At 39.4% G+C, this 17,404-nt stretch overlaps 3 protein-coding genes across 3 annotated transcripts; 1 reads left to right on the top strand and 2 right to left on the bottom strand.

The window, feature by feature from the left end:
- Window positions 1–3,626: 3,626 nt before the first annotated feature.
- LOC311496625 (uncharacterized protein) lies at window positions 3,627–6,527 on the bottom strand. Its single transcript, XM_084556523.1, has 5 exons — window positions 6,234–6,527; window positions 6,062–6,085; window positions 5,652–5,925; window positions 5,069–5,220; window positions 3,627–4,689 (listed from the first exon to the last, which is right to left on the bottom strand). Exons 1-5 carry the CDS (start codon window positions 6,265–6,267, stop codon window positions 4,346–4,348), a joined length of 828 nt encoding a protein of 275 aa, XP_084412649.1. The 5' UTR covers window positions 6,268–6,527; the 3' UTR covers window positions 3,627–4,345.
- Window positions 6,528–6,948: 421 nt separating this feature from the next.
- LOC311496540 (uncharacterized protein C8orf76-like) lies at window positions 6,949–10,767 on the top strand (the record flags this gene model as incomplete). Its single annotated transcript, XM_084556427.1, has 7 exons — window positions 6,949–7,068; window positions 7,613–7,756; window positions 8,050–8,124; window positions 8,198–8,342; window positions 8,478–8,613; window positions 8,739–8,829; window positions 9,646–10,767. 7 exons carry the CDS (start codon window positions 6,949–6,951, stop codon window positions 9,805–9,807), a joined length of 873 nt encoding a protein of 290 aa, XP_084412553.1. The 3' UTR covers window positions 9,808–10,767.
- Window positions 10,768–13,713: 2,946 nt separating this feature from the next.
- On the bottom strand, window positions 13,714–14,052 carry LOC311496539 (CD209 antigen-like protein 2; the record flags this gene model as incomplete). The annotated part of the gene is made up of 1 exon (XM_084556426.1): window positions 13,714–14,052. The coding sequence occupies one exon, from the start codon at window positions 14,050–14,052 to the stop codon at window positions 13,714–13,716; it is 339 nt and encodes a 112-aa protein (XP_084412552.1).
- Window positions 14,053–17,404: the final 3,352 nt, after the last annotated feature.

Raw genomic sequence — 17,404 nt, 5'->3', positions numbered from 1 at the left:
GTGATTTTACTGGCTTGCTTCCTGACCCTGGACTGGTACAGGTCCTGGATGGAGGGAAGGTCAGAACCAATGATCTTCTCTGCAGCCCTGACTGTTCTCTGCAGTCTGTCCCTCTCATGCCTGGTGGCGGATCCAAACCAGACTGTGATGGATGTGGTCAGGGTAGACTGGACTATTGCAGTGTAGAAGATTATCAGCAGCTCCTGAGGCAGGTTGAACTTCCTGAGCTGACGCAGAAAGTACAGCCTCTGCTGGGCCTTCTTCCTTACAGAGTCAGGTGATGTCAGAGGACTTGATCCCAGAGAAGATGAGGGAGGACTACCAGGACGGAGAGAATCTGACCAGTGTGTGTTTGCAGAGCTTCAAAGAGCGCTGGTGGAACAAGATCTTACTGACAGACATGTTGGAGACTGATGGGACACACAGATACAAGTCCTGATGCTCCTCTGTTGAATGTTCAGTGATCTAAGTGTATGCTTTGCCTTCATAAATGTTCTTTTAGCCAATTTAAAAGATCACTCCTGATTTTAACTGACATATACGTGGTTTTTAGATCCACATATTTTAAAGCATAAGCTGTGAACTCAGTCCATTAAATCCCCCATGATCCGGTACGCCTTACCCAGACTGACCACTAGATGGAGATGTGGGAGTAAAACTGATGAACTTGTGTTTTTTTGTAGTGGATCTCGTCAAAGATGACAGTCCCAACCAGTGTTATTCTTTATCTGTGAAACTAACATTTACACTGCAAATCCTGAAGTGTGTTGGAAACTGAGAGTATCTGTCATAAGCATTGATTGATATTTTATACTTGTTTGAGGACAAAACCCAATAAATTTTGATCAAAAGATGTTCACTTGTGAGAGGCATTTTACATGTTTTGCTTTAAATAAATGTAGTATGAAACGGTCTGGACTAAATGTCTATACAGAGGATACAGTGCTGCCTACTAACACCTTACTTTATATTTGACTCAGGTTTATTCATCAACGTAGCTACTTATTAGTTATAAATGTCATACAAAGGTTGTTTACGTGATTAACAGGTACAATAACATGAGTGAAAACATTGTATAAACACTAGTGACCCAGATTCAGTAGAAGTTAGACATGCATCACACTACCTAACCATGTTTTTCGGATAATGATGTATGTGTCAGATCAAGAGCTGTTCCAAGACCTCTCCATACTTTTTCCCCCTCTGTCATTGTGGTTGATCTCAGTTTCATCTGATCAGATAATGTCGTTGCAGAACAGGTCTGACTTTGTTTTCGATGATTTTTGGGGCAGGCTAAACTTTAACCTGCTTGATGGATAAATAAATAATGAAGGAATATCTCACACCTAACCATGGAGCACCTTGCCCTCAATTTAAAGACGAGTCTGTATTTATTATATAAATGCAGCTTGAGATTGTTTTTAACATGGGTCACAGACTAAAAATGTATGATCTTAACTAGTGTTTATATTTGTAGTTGAGGATAAATACAATTAGCAGGAACTAGCTTGCTAGCTGAGGTTACCCCTTATGCCCTCCTCAAATTAACTACCCTCTGGACACCTTTGTGGCAAAAATGTACACGCCCAAAAAAACTGCGATAAAATCAGTAGTTTTTTTTTTCCCCAAAAAGCTCTTAAACACCTTCAGACCTGCTCAAAACTACCAAAATTTCAATAGTTTTCAGGATTTTAACCCCTTAAATGGCCAGTCTGAAAATATGAAGTATATAATGTTTACCAAAAAAATAAAAAATAAATAAAAAATGAAATATTTTCCATAAATTAAACAGTAGATGGATGGGGCTTTGGTGGTGATTAAAGTCTTGAATATGTCAAAGATTAGCAATAAAATTGATTTGATTGCATTAGTATTTTTTATATAGTGCCAGATACTCCCTCTGGATACCTTCTTGGTCAAAAATGCCCCATAGACTTCCATTATAACCACGGTTTTTAATCTGACTGTCATTGCAGTATAAAACCATGCATTCTGTAATGTTAGCATTTCATTTACAAGAAAACTAGTGATACTTGACATTTTTATTGTATTTGATCAGATTCAACCATTTTCCTTTTGTAGGTAGATGCATGAAATTCTTGTAAATTTCCCATTTATATTATGGAGCCATGTGACTATCAGGGGACCCCAAATGTGTGTGTGTGTGTCTGTTTACGGGTGTGTGCGCGCGTGTGCAAGAAAGACAGTGTGAGTATGAATCTGTAGCATGAACTGATCGTTTCAGGGTTGATAAAAGAACATATTCTTTTGAGGGATGTTTTTCATGAGTTTTTGAAGAAGTGCTTGAGTAAAAACATGGCCTCCTGCCTTTGCTGTACTCAAAAACAACTGTTAGTGTGTATACCGAACTGCTTTCACAGCTAAAGAAAAACATGCAGCTTGGCTGGTGGGACATTTCATTAATTCAATTCAATTCAATTTTATTTATATAGCGTCAATAACAATACAAATCGTCTCAAGACACTTTACAAAAACCCGGCCTGAAACCCCCAGAGCAAGCCTGAAGGCAACGGTGGCAAGGAAAAACTCCCTTTTAACAGGAAGAAACCTCGAGCAGAACCCAGCTCATATGGAGGGACCCATCTGCCTAAGGCAAGCCGGGTACAGACAGAAGAAAGAGATGAGCAGAGAAAGACCTGGAGCGAAGAGAAGGAACAAAAATGACCAAGTGATTCAGTGCAGAAGAGGCTTTAGAAATGATCATGCAGCCTTTATCTGCCAGCGAGCTGCAGGACTCATCTGAAGAAGACAAAAGCTTTGAGGGGGAGTCTGACATGGAATGCTCACTGGAGCATCAGTGCAGGGTTCATCAGTGCAATATTCCCACTACTCTCTCTCTCCCTCTCTCCTGCTCTTCCCCTCACCCCCACCTCACATTCCGAGAACCAGTCTAAGCAGTTTATCTATCTACTATTATTTATTACTCTGTCACCAACATTGCCCTCTCACCTTCATACTTGTTTCTTGTAATATTACAGTTGCATAGCTTCTATATTTTGTATTTATATTTTTTGTTGTATAGTGATTTCTATATTTATACTTGTTTTTTTTAACTAAACTGTCTACTCTGTGAGAGCCCTGCACAAGAATTCTAATGTGCCTGGACTGTTGGTTTATGCACAAATGGCCAGATAAAGAACCTTGAACCTTGAACCTTGAGTCCTTCACTTCTGAGAGTGCCTCTGACCCTTCCTCTAAAAGTGGAGAGGACGCTGTGGATCATGTCCTTCCTAACAGTGAGTGGACTGCAAAGAATGGACAAGTCTGGTCTCCACCTCATGCCAAGACGCTGCGCTACATTCAGGCACTCACCAGCATGATGTCAGGGACCACAAGATTTGCCATCATGCCTGAATGTAGCGCAGCATCTCGGCATGAGATGGATGGACCAGACTCGCCCGTTCTTCACTGTCCATTCACTGTCCCACTCCTGTTCAATCCAGGGGACAAGATCTCTGTTAATGAGCAGCTGGTATCCTTCAGAGACCCCTCCAATTCCAGACGGTACGTCCCCAGCGAGCCAGCGAAGTACAGGTTAAAAATCTGTTTCTCTAAAACACACAGATATACATCACATATCACATATAGCCTTTGTTTACATGGCATATGTTCTGTTGTGTTCTCTTTTGTTGTTGTTTTTTTTCAAATCTGTTGCAGTTTGCACAATAAATATTCACATTGATGAATCAGATGTTGATTTAAAAATTATTTCACACACGCAAAAAATATTGATGCGACACAACCTCGTGTGTCACCTTCATTAATATAATGACAATAAACTGTTCAAACACATCTTTGCTTTTATTTAGACTCGATAAGAACCCATACACGAATAAGTAGCATTTACATATATCTCTATACATTTCCTAAATAACATACTCTGTAAATCCCATTCAAGCTAATATACACATTGAAGGATGCAAATATAACTGTTTTGTATAAACAAACAAGTAGAAGATACACATGGGCAAAGATGTTTCTTTTTTCAAGTGAAACTACACTCTGAATTCACATTTATTTCAAACGAATTACAACTATTTCTGTATTATCAATAAAATTGTTTTTGAATATGCAGCAAAAACACACCAGCAAAAGGTAAATAATTCATGTCATATAACCATCATAATACATTATTATCAGTGAGTGAAGTAACTGCAACAAAGAAAAAATTACAACCTGTTAAAAACAAACAAAAACTAATTTAATTTCACCAGCATTTACTACATTTAAAAAAGCTGCTACTCTGGGCCAGGACCCCTCACATATGATATGTAGTATATTAGAGGGAAGTCCACTACTCAGTAAGCAAAGCTAAACAAGCCTTTTACTCTGCGCAGATGAAATTAAACTTATCATAGTCAGACTTCTTGAACCAGTAGTGTTTTTCTTCTGTGTCCATGACAGCACTCATGTCACAGTCTTCTATTTCTTTCTCTCCTGGACCCCAGCGTTCAAATGATACGACATGATCATCGACCCAGAACCACAAATCCAGGGTGCAGCTGTAGTGAAGACCCAGCCATACAAAGGGACTGGAAGCATTTCTGGCCTCCAACTCAACCCAGCCTTGGGTCTCTTCATCGAGGATGGACACCAGATCCATGTTTAAGTCTCTGCAGTGGTACAGGGCGTCTTCCCAGGTTCTGTTCTCTTGGACCAGCATCAAGCCTTGAGTAAAGAGAGACATCTAATAAGCTGAACATTGACAATTAAGTAGAAAAAGAAGTTTAAAAACTACACCTGATTATATGGTGTATAATTTGCAAGATTCCTCAAACATACGTTCTAGTCCTAAGGTTTTAGAGAATAAAAAAAGAATCGATCATGAATCAAATCATGTATAAAACGTTGTGACCATTCAGTGATGAAAAATAATAAAGAGTTGTCAGTGTGAATGTTTGCTCCTCTATGAGTGGCGTTGTCTAACATGTTGTATTAATAAAACACATCTGCTATTAAACATACAGTGGATTGTAATCTGCAATAGAGACATTTTCTGCAAGTTTGTTTATTAACTGACCAGTTACCTGAGAACATTTTATCTTACCATATTTCTTTGTACTGTAGAGCTTCACCTCACACAACACTAAAAAATATGTTCTTTCTAAGTGTACGGTCACGTAGCGCCCAGATATTGGTCCATTGTCACATGTAAATGTTAGATTTTTTCCGTTGGTGGTGTCATTAATAGTTGTACACCTGGATGGAAGAAAGAAAGAAAGAGAGAAACAGATTGGACTGTGAGAAATAGTTCTGTTTCCAGCTCTGTTTGATTAAGTATCAATAGAAGACAGAATTCCCCACACCCACAAATACAGCATAATGTTGTTGAGTGAAGTTAGCTGCAACTGAGAGCAGACTTTTAAAAAAAAAGTTGAAAACTGATATTTAGTGGTACTGAATGCAGTTCTCCTGAGTACTGTCTGCTATATATATCCTTCTCCCTTATTACCACATATCACACTCATATCAGAATGTCTTATCTTACTGAATATAATGAATACAGTACGTATTATAATAGTTTGTTTTTACAAATTATAATCCCAGAAATAAATAAAGGATAAATCACAAGCAGCACTAGACTATTGTAAAAGGTTGTCCTATGGTTCATAGTAGAGTGAAGGCATTACACATTGTGGTGGGAAAAATTTCCTTCAGATGAGTTCCCAATGAGGATCCGAGCATTTGTTAGGTCAATATTTTGAGAATCAGAGTTGTAGATGTTGATACAGGAAATTTCATATAGACCCAGTAAATCCATTGTCCACCAGGAGTTGGGCTTGTTTTCAGTGTGAGCACACTGATCATGTATCCCATCAATAGCTCTGTCAGAATTGAGATTGTCGAAGGTTGAAGACTGACTTGTTTTTCCTCCCTGTATCAGTTTCCCTGTTTTGCAGCTAGCTGTAGCAGAAAACAGAAAATAGTTCACTTCATAATATTGACCCATATACATCTTCAGCAGCAATGCTGTTATACTTTATGACATGACTCAAGAGAGATGAAACAGAGTAGAGCAAAGAAATGCATTTAACTCTACCTCCTTGGTCCTGAGCAGACCTCCCTGTGAAATGTGAAGTGTCAGAGAATCACATCAGAATTTCTTTTATCATTCTTGTCACGTACATGCTTATCGTATTATTTTGTCAATCATTTACTTTCTCAAATTCACATTTGACTCTGTGCATCCGTGAATCAAAGGAGCAACTTACCAATCAAACAGAAGAACAGCAGAGTCCACAGCATCTTTGCTTTGAAAGAGAAGAAACTGCAGTAACTGTTGACTAGATGCTCGACACAAATGACCACAGACCAGTGACTGGAAATCACAAAGGCTTTTAACAAATGTCTCCCCTCTATCTAAAAGCACAAAAAACTGACAATCCAGGTGGTGCTCAGCTACCTCTGGATCCACCAATTTTAAAATGAAGCCCTCTCCTTGACAAAGCCACATTTATTTCTCTTCCTCCACAGCTTCCCACATTGAAAAACACTAACATTATTCATTCTTGTTTCTGCTCGGGTACTTTTCATTAGTCAAAGCACCTCAAGAGTATTTGCATCAGTCAGCACGTTATACCCACAAAGCTCACACAGTTTCAACACATATAAGTACAATTTGAAATTTGCTTCACCAACTGGAGGCTGGTTGTGTAATGAGCAACTTTATTGTGGAACATCATCCCTGAACCTGAAAAAAGTACTGTTGTTTTTATGTTTTTAGTGAGAAGTTAAAAAGACAGACATTTGTTAGACTGAAGGAATAAAAATAACATTTCCAGTAAACATGTTTCAAAGTCATCAGAGTAATCACTCATTTAACTGCACGTGTGGAGAAACACTGTCTAGATGAGCATATTTAAGGACATCCATGTAAATAAACAGAGTAGAAGTGAAGATACGTCAGCTGGCTGAAGCTGCTCCGTGATGTGTTTCTGTCTGCAGTGGTTTTGTGAGAGTGCTGCTCTGGATACTGACGATTTTTTGGAGAAGCAGAAAGTCTACAAGTTTAGAGGAGACTTGGCCGTTAGACAAGGGAACTATCAGGTAATTAAAGTCATTCAGCTCAGTCTTTCTAAGTCCAGTCACCAGGTATTACTGAAAAATCACCAGCAACGTTGGAGGCATTCCACAGAAACACTCTGAGTTCATGGCCTTCAGGAAATAAAAATGAAAAATTTTCCCAGTCTGTTTATTCACTACTTTACTTCCCTGAATTTGAATGTTTCTATGTTGTTAACAACAAATACAGAGAGCGTATCAGTAGCCTTGTTTCCATAATTCACCATTTCATCATCTTCAAAACAACAAGTCATAGAATTAAACAGGAAAGTAGTTTAGTCTATATGTTTCATCCAAAAGAACACAAATGCAATTTAAGTTGACTTTAATTAGCAGCATGTTGCTCAACAGTAACATTTCCCTGACTGCTTCAAAAAAAACTTCTGAGCAGACATTTAAACACATTTATAGACTTGAGGGAACCAGATTGAAGGAATGAAATCCCAAATCTGCTGTATTTTGACAGCCCACCTTCTACTCTCATGATTTGAAAGCGTCTGTTTCTGTTCTTGTGGTGTGTGTGGTTCAGAAAGCCTTGGAGGCGTACAGCAGCTGCCTGCAGTGGATCGCCGACAACAACCTGAGCATCAGACGAGATGTACTGGAGGGAATGGCCCGATGCTGCACCAAACTGGGACAGAGAGACAGGGCACTGGACTTGGCTGATTTGCTGGTAACTCTTTCCCTGATTTCAAATTCAGTGCTGAACAGTGACCCATACAAGTGATACAACTACCTGGAGCTGTCATATTCTTTATACTGTATGTCACATTGATTAAGTAAGACATTTTACAAGTTCTTACTTTAAATAATATTGGTTAAGAAAACCACTAGTATATGGCAGCTGGATAATTTTTAATTTCCGTGAACCTTATGAGCTAACAAAGGGAAATTTGCAGAATTTTGTGGATTTTAAACTAAACTAAAGCGATGTAAAGACATCAGTCTAAAAGCTTAAATTGATAACATCTGCATAATCTTTTTTTCCAGAGCAAAGAAGCCTCCAACACCGGTCACCTGACCAGCCTCCTGCTGCTTAAGGTCAGCATTAGCCAGAACACACAAGGATGAAGTCATTCCATTGTATTCAAACTGATTTAAACTTCTCCTACAGGTCAGCATCTACAAGCATTTTGGAGCCGCAGGATCGAAGACGTGGTGTCTGCAGCAGCTGTGTAGCCTGCTACCGTTCAACCCCTGGCACTGGTTCAGCCTGGGACAGACGTGTTTGCAGCTGCTGGAGAATGACGGGACCTCAGGTAACGTTAACTTCACTTCCTGTCTCACTTAACACCCATACCTGCTCTCAAGATGTTAATTATGCAGGTGGATTGTTGATCTTTGTTTTATTTTTGTTTTACTCCCGTGGTTAATTAACTCTGGTATGTTATTAGGATCCTGTTCTGCCACGAGATGTAAATCAGAAGCAGATCAGGAGGATGGGGCGACTGAGGAGCAGCAAGAGGAGGCAGCAGAGCTCAGTGAGGACAGGATTCGTCTCAAAGCTTGCGCCTGTTTCATCAGGACGAGGTACAGCCACTGTGTTTAGATACTGTTGACCAGTTTCCCAGAAGCAGTTGGATTAAAATCTCATGCACATTCACTGGGCTACACTTAAATTATTATGTCCTCCTTCTCTCTTCTTCTTCCCACAGACTCCTGTTGAGAATCATTCAGCAGCAGCAGTCCTCCTTTGTGTTGCAGCGGCTAAATCTCAAAGAAACAACGCTGCAGGCTCTTACTGAGGTGAGGTAACACACTTACACACTTGTTCAGTGCAGACATGCTGCTCCAAGGCCTGAATTACAGGTAGTTTCAAGTGGAAGCAGATTTGGCGCAGAGTTAAAGTTTTATATTGTTACACACTCCCCTCCCTCTTCTCAGAATCAGAATCAGCTTTAATGACCAAGTATGTGCACATACAGGAAATTTGACTCCGGTAACTTTACTCTCTGGTACATAAACACACAAACTTAAATAAGTGAAAGAAAATTTAAATTAAAATAAAATAAAATAAATCTTCATCTATACACATAAAATATAGAATAGGAGCAGATATATACACCAAACCAGGGTTTTGTACAGTGACTATGTACAGTAGTGCAGAGTTATTGTTTGTTCATGCGAATGGTCTCACACTCTGTGACTGCTCAGAGTTCATCAGAGCGACAGCCCAGGGTGAGAAACTGTCCTTGTGACGGGTGGTTTTGGTGTACAGTGCTCTGTAACGCCAGCCTGAGGGGAGGAGTCTAAACAGATTGAGACCAGAGTGTGAGGGGTCTGTGGTGATTTTACTGGCTTGCTTCCTGACCCTGGACTGGTACAGGTCCTGGATGGAGGGAAGGTCAGAACCAATGATCTTCTCTGCAGCCCTGACTGTTCTCTGCAGTCTGTCCCTCTCATGCCTGGTGGCGGATCCAAACCAGACTGTGATGGATGTGGTCAGGGTAGACTGGACTATTGCAGTGTAGAAGATTATCAGCAGCTCCTGAGGCAGGTTGAACTTCCTGAGCTGACGCAGAAAGTACAGCCTCTGCTGGGCCTTCTTCCTTACAGAGTCAGGTGATGTCAGAGGACTTGATCCCAGAGAAGATGAGGGAGGACTACCAGGACGGAGAGAATCTGACCAGTGTGTGTTTGCAGAGCTTCAAAGAGCGCTGGTGGAACAAGATCTTACTGACAGACATGTTGGAGACTGATGGGACACACAGATACAAGTCCTGATGCTCCTCTGTTGAATGTTCAGTGATCTAAGTGTATGCTTTGCCTTCATAAATGTTCTTTTAGCCAATTTAAAAGATCACTCCTGATTTTAACTGACATATACGTGGTTTTTAGATCCACATATTTTAAAGCATAAGCTGTGAACTCAGTCCATTAAATCCCCCATGATCCGGTACGCCTTACCCAGACTGACCACTAGATGGAGATGTGGGAGTAAAACTGATGAACTTGTGTTTTTTTGTAGTGGATCTCGTCAAAGATGACAGTCCCAACCAGTGTTATTCTTTATCTGTGAAACTAACATTTACACTGCAAATCCTGAAGTGTGTTGGAAACTGAGAGTATCTGTCATAAGCATTGATTGATATTTTATACTTGTTTGAGGACAAAACCCAATAAATTTTGATCAAAAGATGTTCACTTGTGAGAGGCATTTTACATGTTTTGCTTTAAATAAATGTAGTATGAAACGGTCTGGACTAAATGTCTATACAGAGGATACAGTGCTGCCTACTAACACCTTACTTTATATTTGACTCAGGTTTATTCATCAACGTAGCTACTTATTAGTTATAAATGTCATACAAAGGTTGTTTACGTGATTAACAGGTACAATAACATGAGTGAAAACATTGTATAAACACTAGTGACCCAGATTCAGTAGAAGTTAGACATGCATCACACTACCTAACCATGTTTTTCGGATAATGATGTATGTGTCAGATCAAGAGCTGTTCCAAGACCTCTCCATACTTTTTCCCCCTCTGTCATTGTGGTTGATCTCAGTTTCATCTGATCAGATAATGTCGTTGCAGAACAGGTCTGACTTTGTTTTCGATGATTTTTGGGGCAGGCTAAACTTTAACCTGCTTGATGGATAAATAAATAATGAAGGAATATCTCACACCTAACCATGGAGCACCTTGCCCTCAATTTAAAGACGAGTCTGTATTTATTATATAAATGCAGCTTGAGATTGTTTTTAACATGGGTCACAGACTAAAAATGTATGATCTTAACTAGTGTTTATATTTGTAGTTGAGGATAAATACAATTAGCAGGAACTAGCTTGCTAGCTGAGGTTACCCCTTATGCCCTCCTCAAATTAACTACCCTCTGGACACCTTTGTGGCAAAAATGTACACGCCCAAAAAAACTGCGATAAAATCAGTAGTTTTTTTTTTCCCCAAAAAGCTCTTAAACACCTTCAGACCTGCTCAAAACTACCAAAATTTCAATAGTTTTCAGGATTTTAACCCCTTAAATGGCCAGTCTGAAAATATGAAGTATATAATGTTTACCAAAAAAATAAAAAATAAATAAAAAATGAAATATTTTCCATAAATTAAACAGTAGATGGATGGGGCTTTGGTGGTGATTAAAGTCTTGAATATGTCAAAGATTAGCAATAAAATTGATTTGATTGCATTAGTATTTTTTATATAGTGCCAGATACTCCCTCTGGATACCTTCTTGGTCAAAAATGCCCCATAGACTTCCATTATAACCACGGTTTTTAATCTGACTGTCATTGCAGTATAAAACCATGCATTCTGTAATGTTAGCATTTCATTTACAAGAAAACTAGTGATACTTGACATTTTTATTGTATTTGATCAGATTCAACCATTTTCCTTTTGTAGGTAGATGCATGAAATTCTTGTAAATTTCCCATTTATATTATGGAGCCATGTGACTATCAGGGGACCCCAAATGTGTGTGTGTGTGTCTGTTTACGGGTGTGTGCGCGCGTGTGCAAGAAAGACAGTGTGAGTATGAATCTGTAGCATGAACTGATCGTTTCAGGGTTGATAAAAGAACATATTCTTTTGAGGGATGTTTTTCATGAGTTTTTGAAGAAGTGCTTGAGTAAAAACATGGCCTCCTGCCTTTGCTGTACTCAAAAACAACTGTTAGTGTGTATACCGAACTGCTTTCACAGCTAAAGAAAAACATGCAGCTTGGCTGGTGGGACATTTCATTAATTCAATTCAATTCAATTTTATTTATATAGCGTCAATAACAATACAAATCGTCTCAAGACACTTTACAAAAACCCGGCCTGAAACCCCCAGAGCAAGCCTGAAGGCAACGGTGGCAAGGAAAAACTCCCTTTTAACAGGAAGAAACCTCGAGCAGAACCCAGCTCATATGGAGGGACTCATCTGCCTAAGGCAAGCCGGGTACAGACAGAAGAAAGAGATGAGCAGAGAAAGACCTGGAGCGAAGAGAAGGAACAAAAATGACCAAGTGATTCAGTGCAGAAGAGGCTTTAGAAATGATCATGCAGCCTTTATCTGCCAGCGAGCTGCAGGACTCATCTGAAGAAGACAAAAGCTTTGAGGGGGAGTCTGACATGGAATGCTCACTGGAGCATCAGTGCAGGGTTCATCAGTGCAATATTCCCACTACTCTCTCTCTCCCTCTCTCCTGCTCTTCCCCTCACCCCCACCTCACATTCCGAGAACCAGTCTAAGCAGTTTATCTATCTACTATTATTTATTACTCTGTCACCAACATTGCCCTCTCACCTTCATACTTGTTTCTTGTAATATTACAGTTGCATAGCTTCTATATTTTGTATTTATATTTTTTGTTGTATAGTGATTTCTATATTTATACTTGTTTTTTTTAACTAAACTGTCTACTCTGTGAGAGCCCTGCACAAGAATTCTAATGTGCCTGGACTGTTGGTTTATGCACAAATGGCCAGATAAAGAACCTTGAACCTTGAACCTTGAGTCCTTCACTTCTGAGAGTGCCTCTGACCCTTCCTCTAAAAGTGGAGAGGACGCTGTGGATCATGTCCTTCCTAACAGTGAGTGGACTGCAAAGAATGGACAAGTCTGGTCTCCACCTCATGCCAAGACGCTGCGCTACATTCAGGCACTCACCAGCATGATGTCAGGGACCACAAGATTTGCCATCATGCCTGAATGTAGCGCAGCATCTCGGCATGAGATGGATGGACCAGACTCGCCCGTTCTTCACTGTCCATTCACTGTCCCACTCCTGTTCAATCCAGGGGACAAGATCTCTGTTAATGAGCAGCTGGTATCCTTCAGAGACCCCTCCAATTCCAGACGGTACGTCCCCAGCGAGCCAGCGAAGTACAGGTTAAAAATCTGTTTCTCTAAAACACACAGATATACATCACATATCACATATAGCCTTTGTTTACATGGCATATGTTCTGTTGTGTTCTCTTTTGTTGTTGTTTTTTTTCAAATCTGTTGCAGTTTGCACAATAAATATTCACATTGATGAATCAGATGTTGATTTAAAAATTATTTCACACACGCAAAAAATATTGATGCGACACAACCTCGTGTGTCACCTTCATTAATATAATGACAATAAACTGTTCAAACACATCTTTGCTTTTATTTAGACTCGATAAGAACCCATACACGAATAAGTAGCATTTACATATATCTCTATACATTTCCTAAATAACATACTCTGTAAATCCCATTCAAGCTAATATACACATTGAAGGATGCAAATATAACTGTTTTGTATAAACAAACAAGTAGAAGATACACATGGGCAAAGAAGTTTCTTTTTTCAAGTGAAACTACACTCTGAATTCACATTTATTTCAAACGAATTACAACTATTTCTGTATTATCAATAAAATTGTTTTTGAATATGCAGCAAAAACACACCAGCAAAAGGTAAATAATTCATGTCATATAACCATCATAATACATTATTATCAGTGAGTGAAGTAACTGCAACAAAGAAAAAATTACAACCTGTTAAAAACAAACAAAAACTAATTTAATTTCACCAGCATTTACTACATTTAAAAAAGCTGCTACTCTGGGCCAGGACCCCTCACATATGATATGTAGTATATTAGAGGGAAGTCCACTACTCAGTAAGCAAAGCTAAACAAGCCTTTTACTCTGCGCAGATGAAATTAAACTTATCATAGTCAGACTTCTTGAACCAGTAGTGTTTTTCTTCTGTGTCCATGACAGCACTCATGTCACAGTCTTCTATTTCTTTCTCTCCTGGACCCCAGCGTTCAAATGATACGACATGATCATCGACCCAGAACCACAAATCCAGGGTGCAGCTGTAGTGAAGACCCAGCCATACAAAGGGACTGGAAGCATTTCTGGCCTCCAACTCAACCCAGCCTTGGGTCTCTTCATCGAGGATGGACACCAGATCCATGTTTAAGTCTCTGCAGTGGTACAGGGCGTCTTCCCAGGTCCTGTTCTCTTGGACCAGCATCAAGCCTTGAGTAAAGAGAGACATCTAATAAGCTGAACATTGACAATTAAGTAGAAAAAGAAGTTTAAAAACTACACCTGATTATATGGTGTATAATTTGCAAGATTCCTCAAACATACGTTCTAGTCCTAAGGTTTTAGAGAATAAAAAAAGAATCGATCATGAATCAAATCATGTATAAAACGTTGTGACCATTCAGTGATGAAAAATAATAAAGAGTTGTCAGTGTGAATGTTTGCTCCTCTATGAGTGGCGTTGTCTAACATGTTGTATTAATAAAACACATCTGCTATTAAACATACAGTGGATTGTAATCTGCAATAGAGACATTTTCTGCAAGTTTGTTTATTAACTGACCAGTTACCTGAGAACATTTTATCTTACCATATTTCTTTGTACTGTAGAGCTTCATCTCACACAACACTAAAAAATATGTTCTTTCTAAGTGTACGGTCACGTAGCGCCCAGATATTGGTCCATTGTCACATGTAAATGTTAGATTTTTTCCGTTGGTGGTGTCATTAATAGTTGTACACCTGGATGGAAGAAAGAAAGAAAGAGAGAAACAGATTGGACTGTGAGAAATAGTTCTGTTTCCAGCTCTGTTTGATTAAGTATCAATAGAAGACAGAATTCCCCACACCCACAAATACAGCATAATGTTGTTGAGTGAAGTTAGCTGCAACTGTCTGAGAGCAGACTTTTAAAAAAGTTTAAAACTGATATTTAGTGGTACTGAATGCAGTTCTCCTGAGTACTGTCTGCTATATATATCCTTCTCCCTTATTACCACATATCACACTCATATCAGAATGTCTTATCTTACTGAATATAATGAATACAGTACGTATTATAATAGTTTGTTTTTACAAATTATAATCCCAGAAATAAATAAAGGATAAATCACAAGCAGCACTAGACTATTGTAAAAGGTTGTCCTATGGTTCATAGTAGAGTGAAGGCATTACACATTGTGGTGGGAAAAATTTCCTTCAGATGAGTTCCCAATGAGGATCCGAGCATTCATTAGGTTAATATTGCCAGAAGTGTTGTTGATGTTGATACAGGAAATTTCATATAGACCCAGTAAATCCATTGTCCACCAGGAGTTGGTCTGGTTTTCAGTGTGAGCACACTGACCATATTTCCCATCAATAGCTCTGTCAGAATAGTGATGGATGTAGGTTGAAGACTGACTTGTTTTTCCTCCCTGTATCAGTTTTCCTGTTTTGCAGCTAGCTGTAGCAGAAAACAGAAAATAGTTCACTTCATAATATTGACCCATATACATCTTCAGCAGCAATGCTGTTATACTTTATGACATGACTCAAGAGAGATGAAACAGAGTAGAGCAAAGAAATGCATTTAACTCTACCTCCTTGGTCCTGAGCAGACCTCCCTGTGAAATGTGAAGTGTCAGAGAATTACATCAGAATTTCTTTTATCATTCTCGTCACATACATGCTTATCTTATTATTTTGTCAATCATTTACTTTCTCACATTCACATTTGACTCTGTGCATCCGTGAACCAAAGGAGCAACTTACCAATCAAACAGAAGAACAGCAGAGTCCACAGCATCTTTGCTTTGAAGGAGAAGAAACTGCAGTAACTGTTGACTAGATGCTCGACACAAATGACCACAGACCAATGACTGGAAATCACAAAGGCTTTGCACAAATGTCTCCCCTCTATCTCAAAGCACCAAAAACTGACAATCCAGGTGGTGCTCAGCTACCTCTAGATCCACCAGTTTTAAAATGAACCCCTCTCCTTGACAAAGCCACATTTATTTCTCTTCCTCCACAGCTTCCCACATTGAAACACACTAACATTATTCATTCTTGTTTCTGCTCAGGTTGTTTTCATTCGTCAAAGCAGCTCATTTGCATCAGTCAACATGTTATACCCATAAAGTTCACAAAGTTTCAACACATATAAGTACAATTTGAAATTTGCATCACCAGTGGAGGGTGTTGTGTAATGAGCCATTTTACTGTGGGACATCATCCCTGTCCCTGAATAAAGTAATGTTGTTTTTATGTTTTTAGTGAGAAGTCTGACTGGTTCCTTTCTGTGTGGAGTTTGCATGTTCTCCCTGTGTCTGCGTGGGTTCTCTCCGGGTGCTCCGGCTTCCTCCCACCTTCCAGAGACATGCTCATTAGGTTAATTGGTGATTCTAAATTGGCTGTAGGTGTGCGTGTAAGTGTGAATGGTTGTCCGTCTCTTTGTGTTGCCCCTGCGATAGACTGGCAACCTGTCCAGGGTGTACCCCCGCCTCTCGCCCAGTGACAGCTAGGCTCCAGCAGACCCCCGCGATGCTTAACAGGAATAAGCGGGTACAGAAGAAGAATGAATGAATGAATGAATGAATGAGTTCAAAAGGCAGACATTTGTTAGACTGAAGGAATAAAAATAACATTTCCTGTAAGCATGTTTCAAAGTCAACAGAGTAATCATTCATTAAATAACTAATAAGTAGCTACATTGATGAATAAACCTGAGTCAAATATAAAGTAAGGTGTTAGTAGGCAGCACTGTATCCTCTGTATAGACATTAGTCCAGACCGTTTCATACTGCATTTATTTAAAGCAAAACATGTAAAAAGCATCTGCTCAGGACTTTTTATGACTCTGTGGTGGCTTCTGCCATCCTGTATGCAGTGGTCTGCTGGAGCAGTGGAAGCTCAGAGAGGGACAGGAAGAGACTGAACAAGCTGGTCAGATGGGCGGGCTCTGTCCTGGACGGCTCTCTGGACTCCATCGAGGAGGTGGGTGAGAGGAGGATGTTTGCCAAGCTGACATCAATCATGGACAACCCCTCTCACCCACTGCATCAGACTGTTTCAGACCTCAGCAGCTCCTTCAGCAGCAGACTGCTGCATCCACGCTGCAAGAAAGAACGCTACCGCAGGTCATTCATTCCAACTGCCATCGGGCTGTACAACACCAGTCTGAGTCAATAAGAACTGTCATTTTGCACAAATAAATCTGCCTTTTTGCACTGCCTTTTGCACAAACCACGACCTCACCAACTTATAGTTTTTCCTAAAGTTTTTAGCAATCTATTTATTTGTAAATTTATTATTCCACCACCACAGTGTATATACAGAATGTCTTTATATTTGTTGTTATTTTTTTGTATATATTTTTCCAGTCAGTACTTGTGTTTTTTTTATTCGTCACTGTTTTGTATATTTTGACAAATTCTGTGCTATTGTGACAAGTTAATTTCCCATACGTGGGATCAATAAACATGTCTTATCTTAAAATGCCTCTCACAAGTGAACATCTTTTGATTAAAATTTATTGGGTTTTGTCCTCAAACAAGTATAAAATATAAATCTTTTCA

Source organism: Chelon labrosus (assembly GCF_963514085.1).
Source record: "Chelon labrosus genome assembly, chromosome: 12".
NCBI lineage: Eukaryota > Metazoa > Chordata > Actinopteri > Mugiliformes > Mugilidae > Chelon > Chelon labrosus.
Note: the sequence above shows the minus strand (reverse complement) of the source record. Positions and strands in the feature narration are given on the sequence as shown.